The 23,731-nt window shown below is 36.6% G+C and overlaps 1 protein-coding gene across 6 annotated transcripts in view; it reads left to right on the forward strand.

Annotated features, from left to right (window-relative positions):
* LOC127411944 (arginyl-tRNA--protein transferase 1-like) overlaps positions 1 to 23,502 on the forward strand; it is a 133,349-nt gene extending 109,847 nt beyond the window's left edge. For 5 of the 6 annotated variants that reach the window (XM_051647883.1, XM_051647884.1, XM_051647888.1 and 2 more), the window contains 2 exons: positions 9,449 to 9,569; positions 23,221 to 23,502. In XM_051647883.1, the coding sequence (XP_051503843.1) occupies positions 9,449 to 9,569; positions 23,221 to 23,399 (300 nt within the window). In that variant the 3' untranslated portion in view covers positions 23,400 to 23,502. Of the gene's footprint in view, positions 1 to 1,342; positions 2,649 to 9,448; positions 9,570 to 23,220 lie in introns of those variants that run through there. The other variant, XM_051647889.1, reaches the window with a different exon arrangement.
* The last annotated feature ends 229 nt before the right edge of the window (positions 23,503 to 23,731 follow it).

Raw genomic sequence — 23,731 nt, forward strand, 5'->3', positions numbered from 1 at the left:
TAACACGGAAAGAATCGTCAGTAACTATACATCCAAAATGGTATATAATCGCCTGTTTAATTTTAGACTCCGGGCCAGTATATTTCTGAATACGTCTGAAATGCAGCAGTTTATACAGGAGTCTACTGGTCTGGATACAGCTCTTTCCATGCAGTGTTGGTGGTGGGCTCTTTTGAACTGGGCATTTAAGCAATGTCCAAAGCACACTTGAAACCACCCAGAGCACCCTAGAAACCAACCAGAGCACCCTAGCAACCACCCAGAGCATGCTATCATCAAAGAGGTGACTTTTCTACAGGGCCATCACCACTTAAATTGTATTGAGAAAATTTATAAAAATACTTATTTTTCTGTGTTTTTTCAGTTCACACTTCTTTTGGTGACTATAGTTACAAAAGGAGTCTTGCAAAGGAAATAGGCCCCTGATTTGCCTGAAATCATAGTGACTGGTAAGAAGCTGCCCCCTTCCCCCCAGTTTAGACATGGAGACCCTGTCTAGTCTCCAGTGGGAGGGGCAGGGGCGCAGTGGTTAGGCGTTGGGCTCCCTCTGTGCCCTTTTCCCCCGAAATTGCGATGGTTCTTGGCCAGCGCAATTTGGAGCATATTGTAAATCGTCTGCGCTTTTCCACTGACTTGAAATCCGAATGTGATGTCACAGGTTATGTGGCTACATGGTAGTTTTATGTGACTTCCTCAAACATAAACAAACATGGCTTGTCACAATGCTTGTGTACAGCTTTTACTTCTGTTTTTGAGGACATATTTAAACATAAAGAGAAATGCAACCCGACGTTATTACATTGTTCAACAAGATTGCCAGAGATGACATCTACACTAAAGACGACAGGTAACTTTTTAATGGGTTTTAACTTGCCTAAGTACTATAAACTGAAACAGTGGAATCGTTATTAACATTGGTGTAGCCGATGGTTATATTTGGATTTTTGCAATAGCATATAATATTATATTTACGTCTTGATTGAGAAGCCCACCAGTTTACTTAACAGATAGCCGCGATCTTCCTAACTAAGTGACTAGCTGGTCAAAAATCTCCTTACTGAACAAAACAATGCACAAAATAAAACAAGAAGAGTGTAAGGAATGCTAACAAAGTTAGCAAATCAAATAACTTACTGAGATCAACTGCAGAGGACACCAAACACCAGCGTACATCATTTCTTGCTGTATCTCCTCAACTCTTTTTTTTTTTCTCCCCCTTTGCAATCTCTCTATTTATCTTGGGTCTCCGTAGATTTTTGCAAGTAGAGTGCTTGTTTCCGCTGCTTTTCCCCAAAGCTTTTGATGTCTGACATTTTTGTGGCTTTTTTCATTGTTATTATAGAGTAATGAAGTACCCACCACTACAGACGGCACCTACTGTTGTTGTTACCACGCCCTCTGCCCCTGACGTAATCAGTTCCTGCGTAGAGACCAGCAAGCTTTTGGGGCCGGTGCGTAACCAGTATTTCCACCCTGGAACGGCTTTTTCTGCAGTGGAAACGCGCGGAACAGTTTGAGAATTCGCATCGGCCCAGGAACCCACACCCAAACCATGTTGGTGGAAAAGGGCTATCTGTGGCCCACGTTGGCCTTTAGGACCCAGGTTCCACTTCTAATCTGGATTTGGCTCCTGGTTTCAATGTCATGTGAATGACAGTGACAAACCTCATAGATTTTGAAAAGACCTGCCAATTGGCCGCTCTGTCCTGTTAATTTCATCTGCTGTCATCTCTTCAGTTAGGACATTTTGATAAAAACCCATGGCCTGAATGCCTAAACTGTTTATTTTTGGTTAGGCAGGAGTTTTTCGCATTTTGAGGCCATCTCCATTTTGAAGACGCTCTTTAAATCTAGATGTATATAAATATGCAGTAAAATTCTGTCTGTTCAAACAAGTATTATCTTCATGGCAGGTGTTGCAAATCAAATAAAACAGACTTGTACAAAACATTGTGTGTAAATTCTGCCGGAATTGCAAAAGTAATGGTTATTTTCAAACAGGTTTTCTAAACACTTCCTCATCTGCAATTGGACAGACAAACATGGTCGCGCCCCAAACTCACGCCATTGAATAAGGCAATGTGGCTGTGTTGGGCTGGTCTGGATGCTGAAACAGACAATGATTTGATAGCACCACAGAGCCATAGTGTTTGCACTTTTCAGTTTAATCAGCCTACATTTAGTTTACTTACAGTTATCTCTGCATATTACCCTGGGTTAAGTGAACATATTTGAACATTAAAGGAACATGACATTGAATAGAAAACTAATTGCATGTAGGTAATGATTTAGAAGCCATTTTTGCTGTTAAATCTCTGTCAGTCGGTGTTGACGTTACGATAAAGAGTGCTTTCCCCAACGATCAGCTTGTATGGATATTACTGCTCCCCACAGGGAATGGAGGTGTTTTCTTTCACAAAGATTCCTCGCCAGCAGTGAAGTCGATGATTTATGCCCCTGATTAATTACTTTTCTAATAAATCTCAGGTATGGGCCCCACGGCTGGACTCAACCAAAGGGGTAGAGTGTATTACAGCAAGTGAGAATGAAGAAAGAGACATTTTTTCCCCTGGTTCCCATTTTATCACCTCCCCCCAAAATGTTTTGATGCCTAATTCCACTTGAATTTTAGATTGAAGCTGTAGTATGAACGTTGTTTAAAAAGTTCTGTATCTATCTATCTATCTATCTATATATATTATATATACACAGTATGTTTAGTTATTTTGAAACCTGGCATTGAGAAAAAAGCACTGATTTTATTTGCTTCCAATATCGTCCTTATCAGTCCGATACCAATAATTGTGATCACCAAACATTTTACATCCCTAGCTTAAACTAAAACATACCTGCATGCCCCTATTTTCCTCTTCAGCCTGGATGGTTTGCATGTGACCCAGCCGTCCGTCATACCCATAGACTTCCATATTTCACTCCGACTTCCATGTGCAATCACAAACGTTTTATTTCTTCTGATTTATAATATTGGTTATTTTCTCAAAACTGCTGTTCATGCAATGCATAAAAGGTGCTAGTCAAACGCAGTTATTGTTTTCTTTACTTCATCCACTGTATTCTTCACTATGGTGATGTCAATGAGCCTTAGCGAGGCCGGGCTATCTGTCAACATTACCTGCATTGCCATGTGAAAGACGAATAGTGCTGTGTTCGTCATGCCATTCTTTTTAACAAACACGTGGAGTGAAAAATGCATGACACAATCACGGCATGGGGATTAAACTGGTTTCAGTTTGTCCTTTCAGCGGTCATAGCTCACTTCACTTATTCCCCCTCTTTGCATATGAACTGGTGTTGGATCAGTGTTCCCACCTTCAGAATTAACCACATCCTGTCTGCAAAAAGACAAACTGGATCTGGATCACCTGGCAAGAGTGGGGCAAAGAGCAGGGCTTGACAAGAAGGATGGCCCACTGGCCCAGGGCCAGTGTGAATGATTCAGGCGAGTTGATGGGACTGTCACTTGCATAAATTAGATACAATGGGTTGAACTACCATGCACGATGCAAAACTTTTTCCAGCAAAAAAGTTTTTAGCTGTCATAGTTAAAACTAAAAATTGCGCTATTGAGTTTTGAAATAATGTATTATTTGGTGGATTTTTCTTTTTGGGACGTAAATGGCATTTAATGAAAATATATTTGTATGCATTTATAATATTATATACATATATTTTCTATAATAATATAATATTTTCAATATAATATTTTTATTATTAAAAAAAATATTTGCTGTATTTTTCTTTTGTGTGAGGTAAACAACATGTATGAAAATATAAATGTATTTATTTTATTATATAAAAATGTTATTACATCCAAAATTATAAATATTTTCAGTATTATAATTTTATTTTAAATAATAAATTATTTGTTGCATTTTTTTTCACAAAATCTTATGAAAATATAAATTAACATATGTATTTATTATATTATATACAAATATTATATCTAATATTATAAATATTTTCAATATTATATTTTTATTAAAAAATATTTGTTGTATTTTTTTCAGAAGTAAACAGAATTTAATTAAAATACATTAAAATGTATGTATTTATAATATTATATCAAAAGTATATATACAATTATAAATATAATGTATATATAAATATATACAGGATATATTTGGGCCAGTGAAAATTTTAGAAGGGCAAGTGAAAATCTGAACTAATGGCCCAGCTGGACCAGCAGGGGAAAAATATATATATATATTGTTGAGGCCTGACAGAGCATGTCAGTGGTTTCTTGCTTTTTTTTATTTCCATTCTATCTTACCTGGCCTTCAGCCTGTGCTATGACATCCTCCTTTGTCTGATAAGACAGCTAGTAAAACTGTGACTGATTTATGGATGCAAAGAGTAAAAGATCTGCTCCACATGGATAGTTATTGCTCATTTGGCCTTTTTGCTTGTTTTTTTTTTCTTTCTTTTTTTCGTTTGCAGCATCTCATTATAACCTCCTGCTATCATTACAGTGCTTGCCAGGCATATTGTGTGCAATTCATTTTCAATTTTGTGCTTTCTAATTAACTTAAGATTAAAGTTTGAAAATCCCCCATTGAATCTAGGTTGCAAAATGTATCTAACAGCAATGACATAATTCTAATATTTGCACTTGAATTCTGATTGGTCTTTCTTGCAAAGCAGCTTCAAAGTTGCATTTATAGAGCACCAAAGCTTACCTTCAACTTTAACTCTATTAAAGCCTGATGGTGGAAAAGCCTTTTTTGAAAGTGAGTTAAGGCCAGGCTCAGGAGAGAGGACCTGTGGTGTGGTGGTGAGCCACACCACAGTTTGGACAACAGAGCCGTCAAGGAAGTGGATCAGACATTGAGATAATGACCAGCCAGAATCCATCTTTCTGTCTCTTTTACGTCTTAACTCTCTGACAACTTATATCCCAGTGTCTTCTGCATGAACCGTTCTGACTCCCACAAGAGCACAGACTTCTCTGCTAACTAACCTCTGCCACCCCATTAGATGATAAGAAGGCTACCTCACTTCCTGAACTTCTGCATTGAGCGTGTTTCTAATATTCTGTTTTTAACTGAACTATTAACTGATAGTTCAAACTCTGATCGGGTGAGCCACATTCAAAGTCGTTTTAAAATGCAAATAAATGCACACCTCTGATTGCACATTCTATATTAAGTTCATCTGCTGATTGGCATTCATATACAGCCTTTAGTTGAATAAACTAATGAACTTGTTACTTGAACTTAGTTACTTGTAGTAATCTGATTTAATTGACGTGTGCTATTTTTAGTGTATATTTTGGTATATAACTAATGCTTTCTTCTATATGCTAATAATAGCACCTATTTCTAGTTTCAGTATTATTTTTACTTCAGACCTTTGTTTTGTTGGACAAGAAAATCTAGCTACATATCATGAGACCCACATTTGTGACAGTTTAATGTAACAATTTACGCATTGATCCACATTATCCACATTGAGCCCCTTATCTCTGGGATTTACCATATAGGGCCTTTAAAATTATGTTACCAAAAGGAAAGTTTGTTCTGAACCAGAATCTAAAAAATAAAAAAAAAATAAATAAAATAATTTTGAGATCTTTAAAACTTCTAGAGTTATAGGCACCCCAACTTTTGAAAAAAGTCAGTGTCAGTGGTGATTGTTTGTGAACCGTCGTAATACATAATACCAATATATTATTGGTTCATCTGAGCCAATGTTACTCCCAACCACCCATCGAGAAAAGCTTGTATCTCAGTCTTTCTAAACCTGTTGCAACAGGCAGTTACTGACATCAGCCCCCTACTCACCCTCCAATATTCCACACCTGTGTTCTCTTTAACACTTCTTACCATGCTGTTGGTCATTGTTTGAGTAGGTAACTAATTTATTTGTTCTGCATCTTTGCAACTTTTCTTTACAGCCCCTTGTGTGTGCCAGGAACCCAAATTCTTTTCAATAGCATGATTGTAAAGGACACATTCAGTGTTAGTGGGGTATGACATTTAACTGTATGATATCTCCAATGATATGTAGCACCCTTAGACTACCCGAGAAACATCCTTTACTTTAAAGGCACCACATTCATCGTCATATTTGTAGCACATGTCCGAGGACTTTGTGTGTGCAAACACACATCCACATACAGTATTGTGCAAAAGTTTTAGGCACTTGTGAAAACTGTTGCATAGTGAGGATGTCTTAAAAAATAATGCCATAAATAGTTTTCATTTATCACTTAATGTCATACAAAGTCCAGTAAACATAAAAAAGCTAAATCAATATTCGGTGTGACCACCTTTGCCTTTAAAACAGCCCAAATTCTCCTAGGTACACCTGGACACAGTTTTTCTTGGTTGTTGGCAGATAGGATGTTCTAAGCTTCTTGGAGAATTCGCCACAGTTCTTCTATCTATTTAGGCTGTCTCAGTTGCTTCTGTCTCTTTATGTAATCTCAGACTGACACGATGTTCAGTGGGGGGCTTTGTGGGGGCCATGACATCTGTTGCAGGGCTCCCTGTTCTTCTATTCTAATTTTTTCTATTTGCAAAAGTAATGTTTGGGAGTCTAACATTTATATTTCCTATTGACACACTAAAGCTGAAGATATAAATAACCATCTTAAGACAAATGTTTTTGTGAAACATCTAATGTGCCAAAGACTTTTGCACAGTACTGTAAGGGTTGGCTCATCTAAAGGATTGGGATGCTCCTGAACACTTAATATTTCTGTGTTTTGTAGTCTAATCCATTAATTTCCAATGGCCGGTCACTTTATACCAGGAACAACACAGGTGTAACAAAATAAATATAAACAATAACATTTTATGAAAATGATCTAAAAAAAAGAGAATGTACATGCATCACAGGAGATGTCATTTTTTCTTTTCTTAAAGTCATGAAAATTCCAACCACAGTGCCATTTCTGTAATTACATTTTTAATGTTTTTGAAATAAAATGACCCATTCCCTTGTCTTGCAATGGCTAATATCATAGCTAACATTTTATGTATCCTAAATACTCATAATTAAATAATTAAAAAAGTATTCTGTTCACAACAAGTGATATTTACCTTGAATTTACAAGGAAAAATAGTTTGGTGTGGTGGAAATGACGCCACAATTGTGGGACAATTGTAGTTTATAAAAATAAAAACCGATAGAAATCATTTTAGCACTGAATATTGAAATAATTTGTGTATTTCTCTCTTTGTTTAGATATCACAGTTTTAAACATGTCTGTTCTTATAATGGATTTTCATAGTTTTATTATTGAAAGTCTGGGTCTGTAACAAGGCTAAAACAGTAAAATCTGTACATAAAAGGCATTTGAAAAGTTCCAGATATATAATTGATCAAGGCCCATGGTGAAACGTTTCCTGGTCAGTTTTAATGTGACTCTCATTATAGCAAAAAGTAAAGAGTTTAATAAAAATCAAGTCCTGGGACATGAAATTCCCTGAAGTTGAAAAAACACCCAAATACTGTATTTAGATCTAAAGAAGAGTTTACAAATTAATCAAACTTTTAAAAAATAATAAAAAATGGATTCTATGTATGGCAGATGATAAAATGGACAAAAAACAAAACAAAAAATCCCATAGACTTGCATAAAAGGAGGAACCTGAGCCATACCTGTATCTAGAGACCAGAATATCATAGAGACTTAAAGGTGTACTCTTTTGACTTGTGCCAGTAGGTAACCACTTAGCATCATAGTAGCGAGTTGTGCACTGACAAGCACCACACATTTTCTTCTAGTTATGACTAAAGTTCATTGTAGCTTTCTTCAGTACCAAGCACAGTCTTTTTCCTCTCATTTGTACTCATGCACATGTCTGTCTACAGGCCCAAAACCAAACACACTCTTTCAATGCTCAGACCAGCTGTCAGACGCAGTGACCCTTGCTTGCTTGTCATCAAACTGCACTAAATAAGTCACCTCACCCTTTAGGGCTCTCTGTGTAGCCCGCCGTTGAAAGAGTGATGAACACGGGGTGTGAAACCTTTCCCTTAAATCGCCAGCCCCTCCCTGCCATGCCCCACAAAATGCCTTTTATTTAGAATAAAAAAAAAATTCCCATGCTTTCCGCATTGTAAAAACAGGACACATAGATTCCACAGTAGGATAATGACAGACAAATCCTGTTGGTAATAGTGGGACTTTCACAAGACTGCTTCTCCTTTGACGAAACACTGAAGTAAACCCACATAATCTGTGCGGGTACATGTCCGTGTGTGCAGTGTGTCAATGCACTGTTGTCTTCACCAGAAAGGGCTTGACTGTGTTTGAAGAAACACTGATATCTTCACTGAGGCGTTTGATTGTTTACATGCCGCTCACGCTGGTGTGTGTTTATTTGTTTGGCTCTGTGTGACCAACAACAGGCCCTTAGAAGACATGCAACTCAAGGCCAAGGAGGCCATCTGCTTTTCCCTTCCATTCCTTCTGTTAGTTTATACATATTGACCTAAGAGTAGACTCCATATTTAGTGTGGCGAGAATGAAAACGAGGCTGTGAGGGACTGATGCATAGTCAGTTCAAGAAGTTGTAGGGGTAATACACTCTTTACCTATATGAGAGCGGAGAAATCTGGTTCAACTAGATTTCTAGGGATTCCTAGATCTCAGTTCTTTAGATAAATACAGCTGCACCACCTGCTACTATTTTTGGGAGTAGCATACACCCCCCTAAAGCAGCAGATACACTGGGAGAGGTGATTACTGCTTTTGGAAAAGGTCATGAGGCATCAGTGTATTACTCCCTGCTAATTCAGAGTCTGGGGGACAGAGCTTCAACTTCCCTCAAGAGATTATGGGAGAAAGATTTAAACTTGGTATTAGAGGAGGGAGAGTCTGCATCTAGAGATGCAAGGGTGCACCTTATGTAATTCAAGATTTTACATTGATTATATTGGACCTTCTCTAGATTGTATAGGCTTGGTCTTAAAGACAAACCCACCTGCTGGCGATGCCAATCAGAGGATGGAGACATAACCCATGTCTTTTGGGGTTGTGTTAAGATCCAGGAGTTTTGGTTGAAGGTTCAGAGTCTTGTGTGTGATGTATTGGGCACTCAGGTTTAATTTTGCCCCAGACTCTGTATTCTGGGCAATGGGGCGGTCATCGATGTTGAGAATAGACACATAAAGAGTTGGGTCCTAACCAGCGTCATGATCGCCAGACAGATTATTTTAAGGGGTTGGAGGCCGGCTGGAGCTCCCTCATTTCAGGAGTGGTGCTCGGAAATGGGGAGGGTGGCAGCCTTTGAAGAAGGGTCATTTAGAAGAAATGGGGCGGATATCTGACGTTGCTGGATGTGTGATTATTATTATTATATATAAGTCCATTAAACCTCTTGCATTAGTTTTTCTGTCTGGCTACCGCAAACATACACCATAAGACATTACAAAGCATTGACCAAGCTCTTCCCTGTTCTTGTTTTCTCATGCACAGGGCCAGTACCGGCCGTCAGACCTCCTTTGCCCTGAAACATACGTTTGGTTGCCCATCGAGAGGTGTATCCCTTGCCTTGACATCTCTGCCTACTCGCGTCTCAATGAAGATGACAAAGCAGGTAAGCCTTCAATGGGATCTATGACAAAAACAAACACATTAAAAAATATGTCCAGGTCACATTTCATCTCAAAATCAAAAGAAAAAAAAAAGATATTATGTTTTGCATAAAGAAAATTAATGTAATCTTTTTTTTTTTTTTTTTGTAAATTTATTTTTAAGACAATCAAGCACATCTCCTCCCAAATTCTTATTACCGTAATGCATCCAGTCATTTTACAGTTAAAATAAAAAATAATATTATTACCATTTTTTAATTATTATTATTAATAATAATCATTTCAGAAAAAAAAACAATAAATATTAAGTAATAAAAAAAAATTACAGTAATGCAATGTTTTTTATTTTATTTTATTTAAATCTAAATAATTAAAAGCAATGCATTGAATACTGCCATAATGTATACTCTACAATATTTTATTATTAATAACATTTTAAATACTTTGCAATTTCAATAACATATCAATGATTTTAATTTTTGTTTTTTCCTTTCACTACGATAATGATAATTGGCAGTGATAATGTGCTTAATTGTCATGAAAGTAATGTCACAATGCAAAAAAAAAAAAACTAATATTTTAATCTAAATAATTCTAAAACAGGTTTAATGTTCTTTAAGCAACATTTTTTTTTTATTTTTTATTTTTTTTATTTTGGGTGAAACATGATTTGGACTTGCTTTTTCCAGGTTTTGTGAGATTCACCCACCAAGTCGTCACATTAAAGCACATTTCCAAAAAAATAAAGAAAAAATGGTTTTGCTTAAATTCGTTTGTAATTCTTCCTGTTTTCAAATTCTAGCTGACAGGACCTCCCCACAAGGTTTTTGTTCCAGCCAACTTTTTTCCTCCTAACACACCTGACTCAGCTTATCAAATACAGTCTGTTTAGTTTTGAAAATCAGGCTTTTGGAATCAGGTCAGAACCAAAAAAAAATCTGACAGAAGACCATTTCCACAAGTGGATTTTGAAACTACTCCTTTTGACCACGTCATGCACTTACTTTACTATCAAAATAAATATGTAATGACAGTTCCCATGACTGTAATTACACAATATACTTCACTTATGTAAGTTTAAAGGGATAGTTCACCAAAAAATTAAAATTCTGTCATTATTTACTCGTTGTTGGTAACATTTTTGGGTGAACTATCCCTTTAATAACAGTAGCCGTTCTGCAAACTCCTTGGATGCCATTACATTGGAACTCAATTTGTAAGCCTTCAACTATGTTTAAAGAGTTCTGTGAACAAAAGAAGGGGTGGTTTGGTCCATGAAATGTGTGTTGAAATAACAGGACTGGATCCAGGCATGGAGAGCATCCAGGATTCTGTACCGGCAGTCAAGCGGGGTCAATAGTGTGGTCAGAGCCCAGAACTGGGGCTGATGACGATGATAATAATAATAATAATTTCAGTACCGACAAGCAGACGCCATGCCTGGGCCAAAGAGGGAGGGTGAGACGTTGATGGGTAAAAGAGTGCATGTGCTCTTCTTTTCTCTGTTTTCTCAAGAGCTTTTAGGCCAACTTCTATTTACACTACCAGTCAAAAGTTTGGACACACCTACTCATTATTTATTGTTACTGGATTCCACACTTTAGAATAATAGCAAAGTCTTCAAAATTAAGAAATAACACAAATGAATAAAATCTTAAACCATTAATCTTATATTTGAGATATAATTAGTCGCTCTTTGTCTAGAATTTTGTTTACGTAAAAAAATTGTGAATGATGTTGAGTGCAATGGTTAAGCGGTTCACCAGCTCTGACGCAATTTAGAAACTAGTTTGCGTAATTTTCGTGTTCTTCCCTTTCATTGAATTCAAGATAACTTTAAGATCTGTGGTATAGAGTAGGGTCAGTCCGTCTCTAATCAGACCGAATTAGAGAAGTAGTTTGGTTCAACGACTTTGATTTTGTTAATACTTTGTGATATTTGGGACCTAAATCTATATACACACATTCTCCTAGGTAGTCAACATTGTCAAATGAGTGCCTTGAACAAAATATTGTTTTGTTGCGATAGGGACTTGCAAAATGACAGAAGGTCAATTAAAGCTTATGTTTTAAGATTAAAACACATTTATTTATATCCTTGATTTATTTTTTTATGTATAATCAAGGCATCGGTACCACCCACATTTAGAACTTTTTCATTTTTTTCCAACTTTATGGGCCAGTTATGAACATATTTGTACCCTGAGGAGACACTGAACCATTGTACTTGAAGAGAACAAGTTTTTCTATGTATATACCAACTTGTATAAGGCCAGCAATCATAATTCTTGAGATATCGTACCCTAAACCTGGCTTCCCAGACGTTTTTTGGCCTGGAAATAAATAGTTCTGTAGGGGGCTGAAAAATTTGAAAATGTTAGAATCTGCAAGAAATATTTTACACACCTTAGCTTTTAGGTCACCTTTAACTAAATAGTTTGGCTAATTGGATTATTTATGATTTGATTATGCATTTAGATTATTATTACAAATAAAAGTATGGTACTCTAAACTCCATTTAACACATCTTAACATGTTAAATCCATTCTGAAGAACACTGCACAGTTTTTCCAAAATTAGTGCAGGAGATTCAAAAGAATTCAGTCTGGGCTTGCGCATAACAAACAGGTGTTAATTTAAAAGTCTACCCTGCCAACAGCACTGCAGACAGTTGGGCGGTGTACTCCTATGCGGCAAGAAACTTATCTAATCTGAGAGGTTCACAGAGTCTTTTTTTGTTTATATTACACACTGAGATCAGGATGAGACACTCTCGCCCACAGCAGAGGTGTAGGGGTGTTTGTTTGTGCTGGAGAAGTTTAGATGTTGTCTCTGCACAAAGATCTCTGTCTTTCACTATTTAAAAAAAAAACAAAACAAAAAAAAAATCAGGGTTTATGGAGAGACATTTCTATTAGACTGTCAAAATAGTAAGTTCATATTTGGAGCCACTGTCAGGCATGGAGATAAAGGGAGGGAAGAGGGAACATTGACACGTCCACCCTGGACAGTCAACAATGCTGTCATTTTTCCTCATCAAAATGCTATGATCTTTATCCTTCTATACCCTCATACTTGTTTCATGTCAGACTTCCTCCCTGAATGTAACATTAAAGGAATAGTTCACCCAAAAATGAAACCTTCACATTTCAAACCTGTATGCTGTTTGTTTGTTTCTTGAACACACACGCACAGTAAGTGCCTTGTTTAATACAAGTTACGCTCAATCGACAGCATTTGTGGCATAATGTTGTTTACCGACAAAATTTAGACTTGTTGCTTGTTTATTTAAAAAAAGAAAAAAGAAAAATCGCTTTTACAGCATTTGCAGTGGACGTGAACAGGGCCAGTCCATAAACATTAATACACTGTTTCAAAAGTATAGCCACAAGACTATGCTAACATGATAGTGTGATAAAATTGCTTATTGCACAGATCTCTGGAATACTCTTTTCTGATTGGTCAATGGCGCCATTTAGCGGTCTGCTGTTTCTGAAAAACAACCGCACAAACGGGGATAAATGTTGCATTCCAGACGAAGTCGGAGATGGGAATATCCGAGTCGAAATTTCCCACTTCCGACCTCAGTGCATTCCAGTCAATCACACTAGATGTCTTCTAGATGCTAGCTAGCTGGCTATTTCACGAGCAAAATAGGTGAAAACATATACATTGAGTGATACACAAACAGTTCTTTTTAACATACTCTTGTACATTTATTTTATATTGTAAATACAGACATTTCCTGCAGTGAAAATACTTAAAAGTCTGGCGCTCCAGTCATTATTTTCAAGTCGGAGGTGGGTATTCCAGAGTTCAGAGTTAATGCAGCTTAAGCCATACAAAATCGGTCATCCGGGTATTACGAGTCATCTTTCCTATTTCTCAGATCACTCTGCGATCTCTACAAAGCAAGCTAATAAAATAGTTTGAATCAATGTTTCTTTTATTTATATAGCTGGATAATGAGCAGTGAGATGGTCATTTTCACAAAATAAACACTAACAGAACTCTGACGCAAACCGAAGGTTCAAATCAGCTGCAACGACAGTTAATAGTAACGACGGGCTGTCAAATTTCAAAAAGCACTATATGGGGCCATTTACACCAAATGCATTTTTGTGTACATTTTTGTCTCTTTTCCATAGTTTATGTAAGCATGTACTTGACAAATGGCTTTGACCATCGTGCCATGTCCAGCTGTTTTTTCAGGGTCTTGTCCTGGAGCTCCGAATGTTTTAGACACGTCAACTTTTTTATCTCAAGACACCCTGTGCTGCATTGCGTTGCCTCTAGCTTTTTTTAGCCCAAGAACGCTGTCTGAACAGACCTTTTAAAGCACTGAAAAAGTAGCCCATAAGACTTGTGTGCTATAATTTAAAGTCTTCTGAAGTCATTCAATAGATTTTGTGTGAGGAGCAGATGAAGATTTAAGTCATTATGAACTTGTATGGAAAAGATGTCAAGATTCTTTAAAAAAAAATTTTGTGTGTGTTCCATGGGGGAAAAAAAATATCACAGTATACAGGATTGAAACAACATGAGGGTGAGTAAACTGTGTCAGAATTTTCATTTTGGATGAACTATTCCATTTACGGAACTAAAGCCTCTATTTCATAAATGGATCTCACCTGTCTGATCACAGCTGTTTGAGCGCTTTCCTTTTCATCAGTTTCATCTCGGTCTATACTTCTCTCATGTGTAAATATTTAAGTTATAGACAAGCATTTTGGATGTCAAATGGAGCGCTTGGGAACAAGGTTGAGGTATGGGTCAAGGAGAGATTATGCTCACAAATGGCAGATCCGTGCAACGCTACGTGAAGTTTGAACTTGTCTCTAGGCATTGATGGAGAGGGTGTCTTAACTATATGATCTTTATGGAAGTGCCATGCAACTGGGTGATGCATTTTGTTCCCTAAAAGCATAAAAATCTAGGACTGTGTCAGCAAAAAAAAAAAACAGTGTTACCTTTTTTGTCCTAACCAGGCACTATTTGACAAGTTTTAAGAATTTTCTGTCCGTATTCAAAGCAAAATATTGCATAAAGCAACTAAATAAAAGGCAGTTAAAATGTATTGATGTTCAAATGAATAGTTCACCCAGGAGTGGTGTTACAGTGCCAATGAATTGTAATGTAGAAAACACAGAGTATTTTAGAATGGTGTTTCGTCTGCATCGGCGGAAGAATACATGTTCGAGAACCATTAGTGGAACCAAAAGTCATGAAAATGATTCGATTTTGAAATTATTTTTAAAAATGGAACCCAACTCGGTTCCCAACTCTAGATGGTATATAATGACCAAATATTCCATCTGATTCAGGCCTGTATGGAGATTGAGACCAATGAGATTTCACTGTGGGCGGGGCTACCCAGGTTGATGCGATAGAAATAGAAACCAAGTTACTGACAAACTGTGTCATTTGTCAAAGTAGTGGCTTGTTAGCACAAAAACTACGTTTAGCAAAGAAAGTGGGCATTTATCGATTTTCACTTTATCACGTTGCGCCTAGTTTAGACACGTGTTGACATTCTCTAAATCTAAACCGGCAAGGATACCATCAAAAATTTGCTCAACCGTGAACATGATCTAGTTTGCTATAAGGAATCTTTCTTTAAATCGTTTTTGAGAATAGTGCCAATGTAAATTACCTCATCTGATCATCATGGCTTCCCACACATTTCGCACTGGTTTTGATTTGTGATTGCAGAGCATGGGAGGCCCCTGGTCTTGTTTGACTTACCTCTGTGCTGACTGGCAACCAGACGAAGGCCATCATTTCCCTCAGTGTTTTTAAATCGTTCTGTGGTGCCTCCAGTCCTACATGACCTGTTGTTCTTGGCCAGACAGACCAACCAACTATTTCAGGCCTGTTTCTCAGCAGAACTCAAGGCCAGCGGTCTGACTCTTGGTCATAAGGCCGATGTTTGGATTCTGTTGAAGCCACACTGGAGCCACATTATGAACCTTACATATAAATGGCACTTCTTGGCTACATTATAAACTCCACGCCCTCCTTCGAAGACAATGAAGACTGAGAAGAATATGTTGCTAGTTCGCCTATGCATAGAAACGGCCCTGACAGTCCTGATGGCCCACCTGACACATTATTTTACATTTAGCAGATATTTGACTAGTCTTTTACCATATACAGTATAGTCATTAACCGATATATTTATAGCAGTCCTGAACTACTGTAGCAAACCTTTCATCCTCAACTCTGCTCAACCAACACGCGACTGATTAATTCAGCTGTGCTATTTCAAAGCTGGAACAAAAACATTGTCAAGGAGGTCAGGAGCCTCAAAGACTGCAGTTTGAAAAACACGACAAAGTCCAATCCAGAGAAGGAAGCTCAGTCTAATGAGGTGTCTGCTGACTGAGTTAACTCACATAATGGTTGAACTCTTCAATCGTGGGGTAACTGGCATGGCGAGGTAAATCTGGCTTTGAGTCTGCATTGTGTTTGACTGGATTTGTTTATCAAAAGCATATGTGGAAATGATAGCATTAGGCGACAGAGTAGCAAGTTGCCTTGTTGAGCAAGAAGGGCCTTTTATCAGAGTCTAGACCAACCGGACTCACACAAAGCCTTCAATGTTGGAATGATTGTGTTTATGAGGTGAGTGCACATAAACACACTGCACCTGATTCAGATTTGTTTTTCAAATTCAATCTTAGTTTTTTAGATTTTAGAATTTTTTAAGTTCTAATTTATTTTGAATTTGTCATTCCGATTTTTATTTATACATTTTTTATTTTTATTTTCACTCAATGTTAGTTTTAGTTTAATTTTAGATTTTAGAAAGGGGTTACACTAAAAAATTTCTTTTTTTAAGATTTACACATTTCAGTTTGACAACAAAATTGTACAACTTAATTGAATTGAGTAATCGGTAACACTTTGCAATAAGGTTCCATTTGTAAACATTAATGTATAGGTATCATGAACTAACAACTTAACAATATAACATTTCAGCATTGATTAATCTTGGTTAATGTTTGTTTATAAAAAATACATTGGTTCATTTTTGTCCATATTAGTTCACAATGCATTTGACTAATATTACAACTTTTAATTTTAAAAATGTATACCGTATATGCTGAAATTAACATTAACCAAGATTTATAAATGCTTTAAAAGTTTTGCTTATTGTTAGTTCATGTTAACATATGTAATTAACAAATGGAACTTTATTGTAAAGTGTAACCGAGTAAACTTTAACAAAATAAAATAAAACTAAAAATTGTACGTTTTATTTAATTTTATTTAATTTTATTTAAAATTACGCAGTTTGATGGAATTTTGTTGCGTAAATCTTAAAAATAAGCTAAAATATTTTTTTGTGTGTAGGTTAGGTTTTTATTTTATTTTATTTTTTATAGCATTTTATGGCTGCCAAACCTAATGTGTTAACTGATATTATTTAAATATATTTAACTTCATTCAATTTCTCAGTGCTATCTAGTAGGGTTTATTAGGTTTAATGAAGGTGGATTGTAAAGGTTTAAAAGTGTATTATGTATTGTATATCTATAAAAAATAAAAAAAAGATAATTTCTTAAAATTTTATTTTTAGTTAGTTTTGAATTTATGAAAATATATTTTAGATTAGTTTGTTTTTTCCAACTATGTTAGTTTTTATTTTTATTTCAGTTAGCGGAAAAGTTTTCATTTAGTTTTCGTTTTCGTGATTGATAATAACGCTGTTGCCACACTGTCATTTTGCGAGTAGTCAAGAGACGGTGTAGTCAAGATCCACTATATCATCAGTTGCTATGACTTTAGCGTCAGCTTAATGGCAGATATAGTAATAGAGTAATGATGAAATCATAAAATGAATTCATAAAATTTTGGAATTGTTGATGTTAACAGTACATTACAGTGTTGAGTTTGAAGCCAGAATGTGATGAAAGAAAAAGACAGGTCACCACAAAATCATAAAAAAGTCCATAAAAAAAAAAAAAAAAAATTCTATTGCGTTGTCTTTGCTGGCTGCACCAAAACAAACATACACTGTGACTAATGTAGTATGATTTAGAAATGACAGTTTTACTCGCTGAATCTGTCCGAGTTACTGAATTAACGACCGACTCACTTACTGTTCTTTATAAGAAAATGTGTAGTTAAAGATTCACAAGAGTTTTGTTGTAATAGATGGTATTTTCATAAAAATAAAGAAAATTACAAGAGTTTGTTACAAGTTTTGTTAAGTATGTGGCACAAATACTGCGTGAAGTATTGGTATATGTCAGACACAACATTTTGTATAAAAATACACATATTAATGGCACACTATATTCATCAGAATTAGTATACTGCTTCTATAGTTGTGCATGACCTCCTCGTCTTCCTCTTTATGAAGCGTGGCGGGTGTCAGAAACCTCTTTGGTCAGCCCTAACCCTCTCATTCCAGAGAGAAAGTCCTATTTATCACCTTTGACCTCTGACCTGGGACAGATCTGGCCCTGAAGCGATGTTTCGCTGAACCTCCGGTGCGGGTGATTGAGAAAAGCTGATGCCGTTTGATGGGAGTGTTAATTGAGTTAAAGGATGGATGGAAAGAGGAGTGTGTTTATATATAGAGCGGATGTTTGGATTGTCTGACAGAAAGAGAGCCCGACTCTCGTGACCGCTCTGTACAGTGTTATTTCCGTGCTTAATTGGGCCACTAAAAGCTTTCGTTTGGTACTGTTTATTGCTGTTTTTTTTATATTTTGACATTTTGATTCCATTTTTTACCCTCCTGATATTAGTCACAGTCTCAGATATTTTCTTTGTTGAATATGTCATATACACCAGGGTGTCAAATCAGAATTCTGATCATTTTTAGAATTATTAAACAAAATTATAACATTTTTGACATATTTTAATACTTTTTAAATACCATTTAAATGTAACTAAATTTAAGTGTAAATGGGTTTAAATACACTTTTTAACTTTTTTCTTTTTAAATTCACAATCTTTAAATACACTTTGTTTTATATACATCAAATTGGTGAGTCAGATGTTAATTTAGTATCTTTGCGGATGTGTCTGTAAATTAGATTAGACTTATTTAAACTGATACTGTAACTCATACGTTTGTGGGACTTTAAGACTTCTTTATTAAAAGAACAAACAGTGCACACTGTTTATATAGTGATATCATAAAATCTAAAAAAAACAAAACATTCTAAGCCATGAACCAAACCAACCAGCTCCTAGGTGAGTGAATCACAAGATTACAGATTTTGATTTTAAGTAAAAAAGTGTTTGAAAATCAGACAAAAAGCCAAAGGTACAAGAATGTGTACTTACCATCTTTAATGAGGGAATGAACTACAATCCCATGAAGCATTGCGAATGACGTAATCAAATGAAACATTTTGTAAATATATAAAACCATTGATTTAAAATTTTTGATCATAAATATAGAAACAATATATTTCCCAAGTTAACTGCAAAATATTTAGACATACAGTTCTGTGCAAAAGTTTTAGGCACTTGTGAAAACTGTTGCATAGTGAGGATGTCTTAAAAAATAATGCCATAAATAGTTTTCATTTAACACTTAATGTCATACAAAGTCCAGTAAACATAAAAAAGCTAAATCAATATTCGGTGTGACCACCTTTGCCTTTAAAACGGCACCAATTCTCCTAGGTACACCTGGACACAGTTTTTCTTGGTTGTTGGCAGATAGGATGTTTTAAGCTTCTTGGAGAATTCACCACAGTTCTTCTATCTATTTATGCTGTCTCAATTGCTTCTGTCTCTTCATGTAATCCCAGACTGACTCGATGTTCAGTGGGGGGCTTTGTGTGGGCCATGACATCTGTTGCAGGGCTCCCTGTTCTTCTATTCTAATCTTTTCTGTTTGCAAAAGTAATGTTTAGAAGTCTTACATTTATATGTCCTATTGACACACTAAAGTTGAAGATATAAATAACCATCTTAAGACAAATGCTTTTGTGAAACATCTAATGTGCCTAAGACTTTTGCACAGTACTGTATACTAATGTATGGAGACCGACTTGATTGTGTCATTCAAAGTGTGTCATGGGAGCGGGCTGTCGCTGCAGAGCTCTTTTGATGTGGTTTATGTGCCGTGACTCTCTTATTGGTGTATCTTTTCCCTTCAGGATTATGGGTAGTGTAGTGTTTCATCAGGAATTATGCATTAAACATTTGTGTTTTTTTTTTAAATAAAGTTGAAATAACGTGGAAGCAACAGAAGCATATACCATCGATTAACAACCTTTGTAGCTTAAGCAGTTGGCTCTGTCTTTAAAGGTTTATATATTATCGTTAATAATAACCCTATCTCTAAATTTACTTCCAAAACCAGACTATTGTGCTCTATAGAAAAATGTATTGTCTTTTTATTGTCTTTGTATTATTTTGTGGTAACCAGTCTCATCACATTCAATTGAGACTGCAAACTCTTAAAGGAATATTCTGGGTTCAATACAAGTTTAAGCTCAACCGACAGCATTTGTGGCATAATGTTGATTATAACAAAAATTAATTTTGACTCATCCCTCCTTTTCTTGAAGTGAATGGGGCCCAATCTGTAAACATTAAAATACTGTTTAAGGGGCCTGGGTAGCTCAGTGGTAAAGACACTGGCTACCACCCCTGGAGTTCGCTAGCTAGTTCGAATCCCAGGGCGTGCTGAGTGACTCCAGCCAGGTCTCCTAAGCAACCAAATTGGCCCGATTGCTAGGGAGGGTAGAGTCACATGGGGTAACCTCCTCGTGATCGCTATAATATGGTTCGTTGTCGGTGGGGCGCGTGGTGAGTTGAGTGTGGTTGCCGCGGTGGATGGCGTGAAGCCTCCACACGCGCTATGTCTCCGTGGCAACGCGCTCAACAAGCCACGTAATAAGATGCGCGGGTTGATGATCTCGGACGCGGAGGCATCTGGGGTTCGTCCTCCACCACCCGGACTGAGGCGAATCACTACGCAACCACGAGGACTTAAAAAAAGCACATTGGGAATTGGGCATTCCAAATTGGGAGGAAAAAAAATAAAAAAAACTATTTAAAAAGTATAGCCACGACGTAAACGATATGTGTGTTAACATGATTTTAGTGTGATAAAATTGCTTGCTAACCTGTTTTCGTGTAAAGTTATATCCAATTTTACAACTTCTTTGCCATGATGATGTAAAGTTAACAAAACCTAAAACCCTAAACGACTGTAAAAGTGACTATTTAAACAACTTTACAGCTCAAATAGTACATACATTTTAACAGAAGTATTAATGTGTGTTTTAACAAAATTATAAGCTTCACATTTCTGCCTTTAAACCCTCCAAAAATTGGCCCCATTCAATTCCTCACTGTAACCTCGAATTTACCTCTTTTTTTTTTTAAAGAAAAGGAGGGACGAGTCTAAATAATTTTTTGTGGTAAACAACAATATGCCACAAATGCTGTTGACTTGTAACTTGTATTGAACCTAGAATATTCCTTTAAATACAAACTACAAACTTAAACTTGCACAAATATGTCCACTTACATTTACGCATTTGGCAGACACTTTTATCCAAAGTGACTTACAGTGCACTTATTACAGGGACAATCCCCCTGGAGCAACCTGGAGTTAAGTGCCTTGCTCAAGGACACAATGTTGGTGGCTGTGGGAATTGAACCAGCAACATTCTGATTACCAGTTATGTGCTTTAGCCCACTACGCCACCACCACTCCACTTGAGTTGCATAATAACATGTTGAGCATACATCTCACTGGTTGGCCTTAGAGACACACTACTAAGCATTTTAGATGTATTTACTTGTAATAGGGTTGTCTCAAATGTTTATGTATTACACAAGACGTTTACCCCAGAGGACCCTATCCTCCAGTTTTGTGTTCAAGGTATCCCTGTTTGCATGCAAAAATACCTTTTTGATCAATTTCATGTCATTCCAAACCTGTTTGACTTTCTTTTTTCTATGGAACACAAATGAGAAGTTTGAAGAATGTTCACGCTCTTTTCCGTACGTATGAAAGTAAATGGGAACCAGGAGCTGTCAAGCTCCTAAAAAGGACAGAAATCACTTTAACAACATAATAAAAGTAGTCCACATAGTTCCAAGTTTTCTGAAGCCAAACAATATCTTTGTGTGAGGAACAGACAACAATTTAAGTCACTATTCACTGAAAATCTTAGACAGCCGTGGTCACCATTCACTCCATAGCAGCTGAGCTTGTACATTCTACTATGAATAACTCCCTTTTGTGTACCACAGAAGAAAATCAGTCATAGAGATTTTAAAACACATGAGGGACATGAGTAAATGAAAACATTTTTATTTTTGGAATGAACAATTCTATTAACAAACAGACAAAAGGCATGTGGAGTGTTTATGCTTGTTTAAGCTTGTACTCCTAGATCTCATCTGTACCTTAATGGGGAAAAAAGCATTATGAGAGCTTGAAGGGGTTTTCCAGGGTCTGTTTTTTTTTTTTTGTCGTTTTGAGTGGAAATATGAAAGCACAAAGTGTTTCGTTTGGGGGGTGTAGACAGCGGTTTCATATGGCTGTAAGAGAACATCCAGGACTAGCTTTTCACCAGTCTCGTCTGGTCTTCATTTGTCATAATTTATTAGATGTAGTGTGATGGACTGCCAGCTACCTCTTTTTTTTTTTTTTTCAGTCTCTCTTTTTCTTTTTCTGTCTTGCAGTCAATTTATTCTGTTTTATCTCTCCGCTCACAGCTATCGTCTTACAGCCCAGAGTCTGGAATAGCTAGCATCTCTCGTATTACAGACTAGGATCAGGACAAATCAGATACAGATCTTTCAGATTAGTGATAGACTGATTAATCTGCCAATATTTGACCATTTTGCCATTTTTGGCATCGGCGGATAACCGTGTTCGCTTGGCCGATGCAAATAGTACCAATTGATTTTTCAATGGATAGTCAAAATTTTTTGGTTTTCAAGGTTTTTTCTTTTCAAGATTATGCAAATTTGAGTAAATATTGAACAAAATAATTGTTTGATTCACTTTAGAAATGTTGTGTACATCTGATTTGCTGTTGTTATATTGTATTATGTTCATCTGCATTTATATCGGCCATCTTGTTCTCTAGATATCGGCATCGGCCATTGAAAACCCATATCAGTTGACCAGTAGTTTAGATGGTCTTACGTTTGGAAGAACTCCTTAGTTCAGCTTCTATTTTACTGCAGTGATTTTACAACACTGCTCTCTGGAATACTTGATTCTGATTGGTCAGTCGCGAATATTGACCATTAAATGTATATCTGACAGTTTTTTTCCATGTCCTTTTTCCTCTGTCTCCCTCAATCTCCCGCCAAAGTTTGACAAGTGTCTGTGAGGTGGTTGGGTTTTTACTGGTTGTATTACAGGGAAACTGTGAAAATTAAACTGTACCACCTACATGTGTGAAATGATGAGGACTAATTGACATTACCCAGATTCCCCCCTGAAATCTCACTCAGATGGCGTCCAGATGAGGCACTTCACAGAAAGAGAGCGATGAACTGGTGTCAAATCTGTTAACTCTCAAAAAGACCAGAGAAATATATTGTTACTCATCTATCAATGTTGGCACAGAGTCTTGCAAATCACAGTGTTTATTTTTCTCGTGTTCCTTTGGCTCTATGTAAGGCATGTGTTCATTTGTTTTTCTCTAGGTGACGCTCATGCTCTGAAGGATCTGGGCAGGGCGTTAGTGCTCCACAGGCGGACAGTGATGCCCTATGCTGCCTACGCCCAGAAGAGGAAGGGGTCTAACGATGAAAAGGAAATAGAACAGTACGCCAGTCTAGTGGGCCAGATGTGTGCTGAGAGAATTTTGCTCTACAGAGCGTAGAGTCCCATCACACCTTACAACCATCTATCTGTCTCTCTCTCTCTCTCTCTCTCTCTCTCTCTCTCTCTCTCTCTCTCTCTCTCTCTCTCTCTGTCTGTCTGTCTCAACATGCAGTTGTTTGTACTTCAGTACGCATGTCTCTTTATTGACTCCCTGACTGTTTATGTGTTTGATTTCTCGTCTTTGTTTGTCTTCTACCTCGTCCAGAACACACTCTCCATCTGTGTGTACAGTATCCTTTGCTTTTTGTACTGGTGTGCAAAAACAGACCAAGTTAGAAAGACAATTACAAAGTCTTTCTAACTTGGTCTGTTTGGACTCTTAACCTACTT

The sequence above is a fragment of the Myxocyprinus asiaticus genome, chromosome 21, assembly GCF_019703515.2.
Source record: "Myxocyprinus asiaticus isolate MX2 ecotype Aquarium Trade chromosome 21, UBuf_Myxa_2, whole genome shotgun sequence".
NCBI lineage: Eukaryota > Metazoa > Chordata > Actinopteri > Cypriniformes > Catostomidae > Myxocyprinus > Myxocyprinus asiaticus.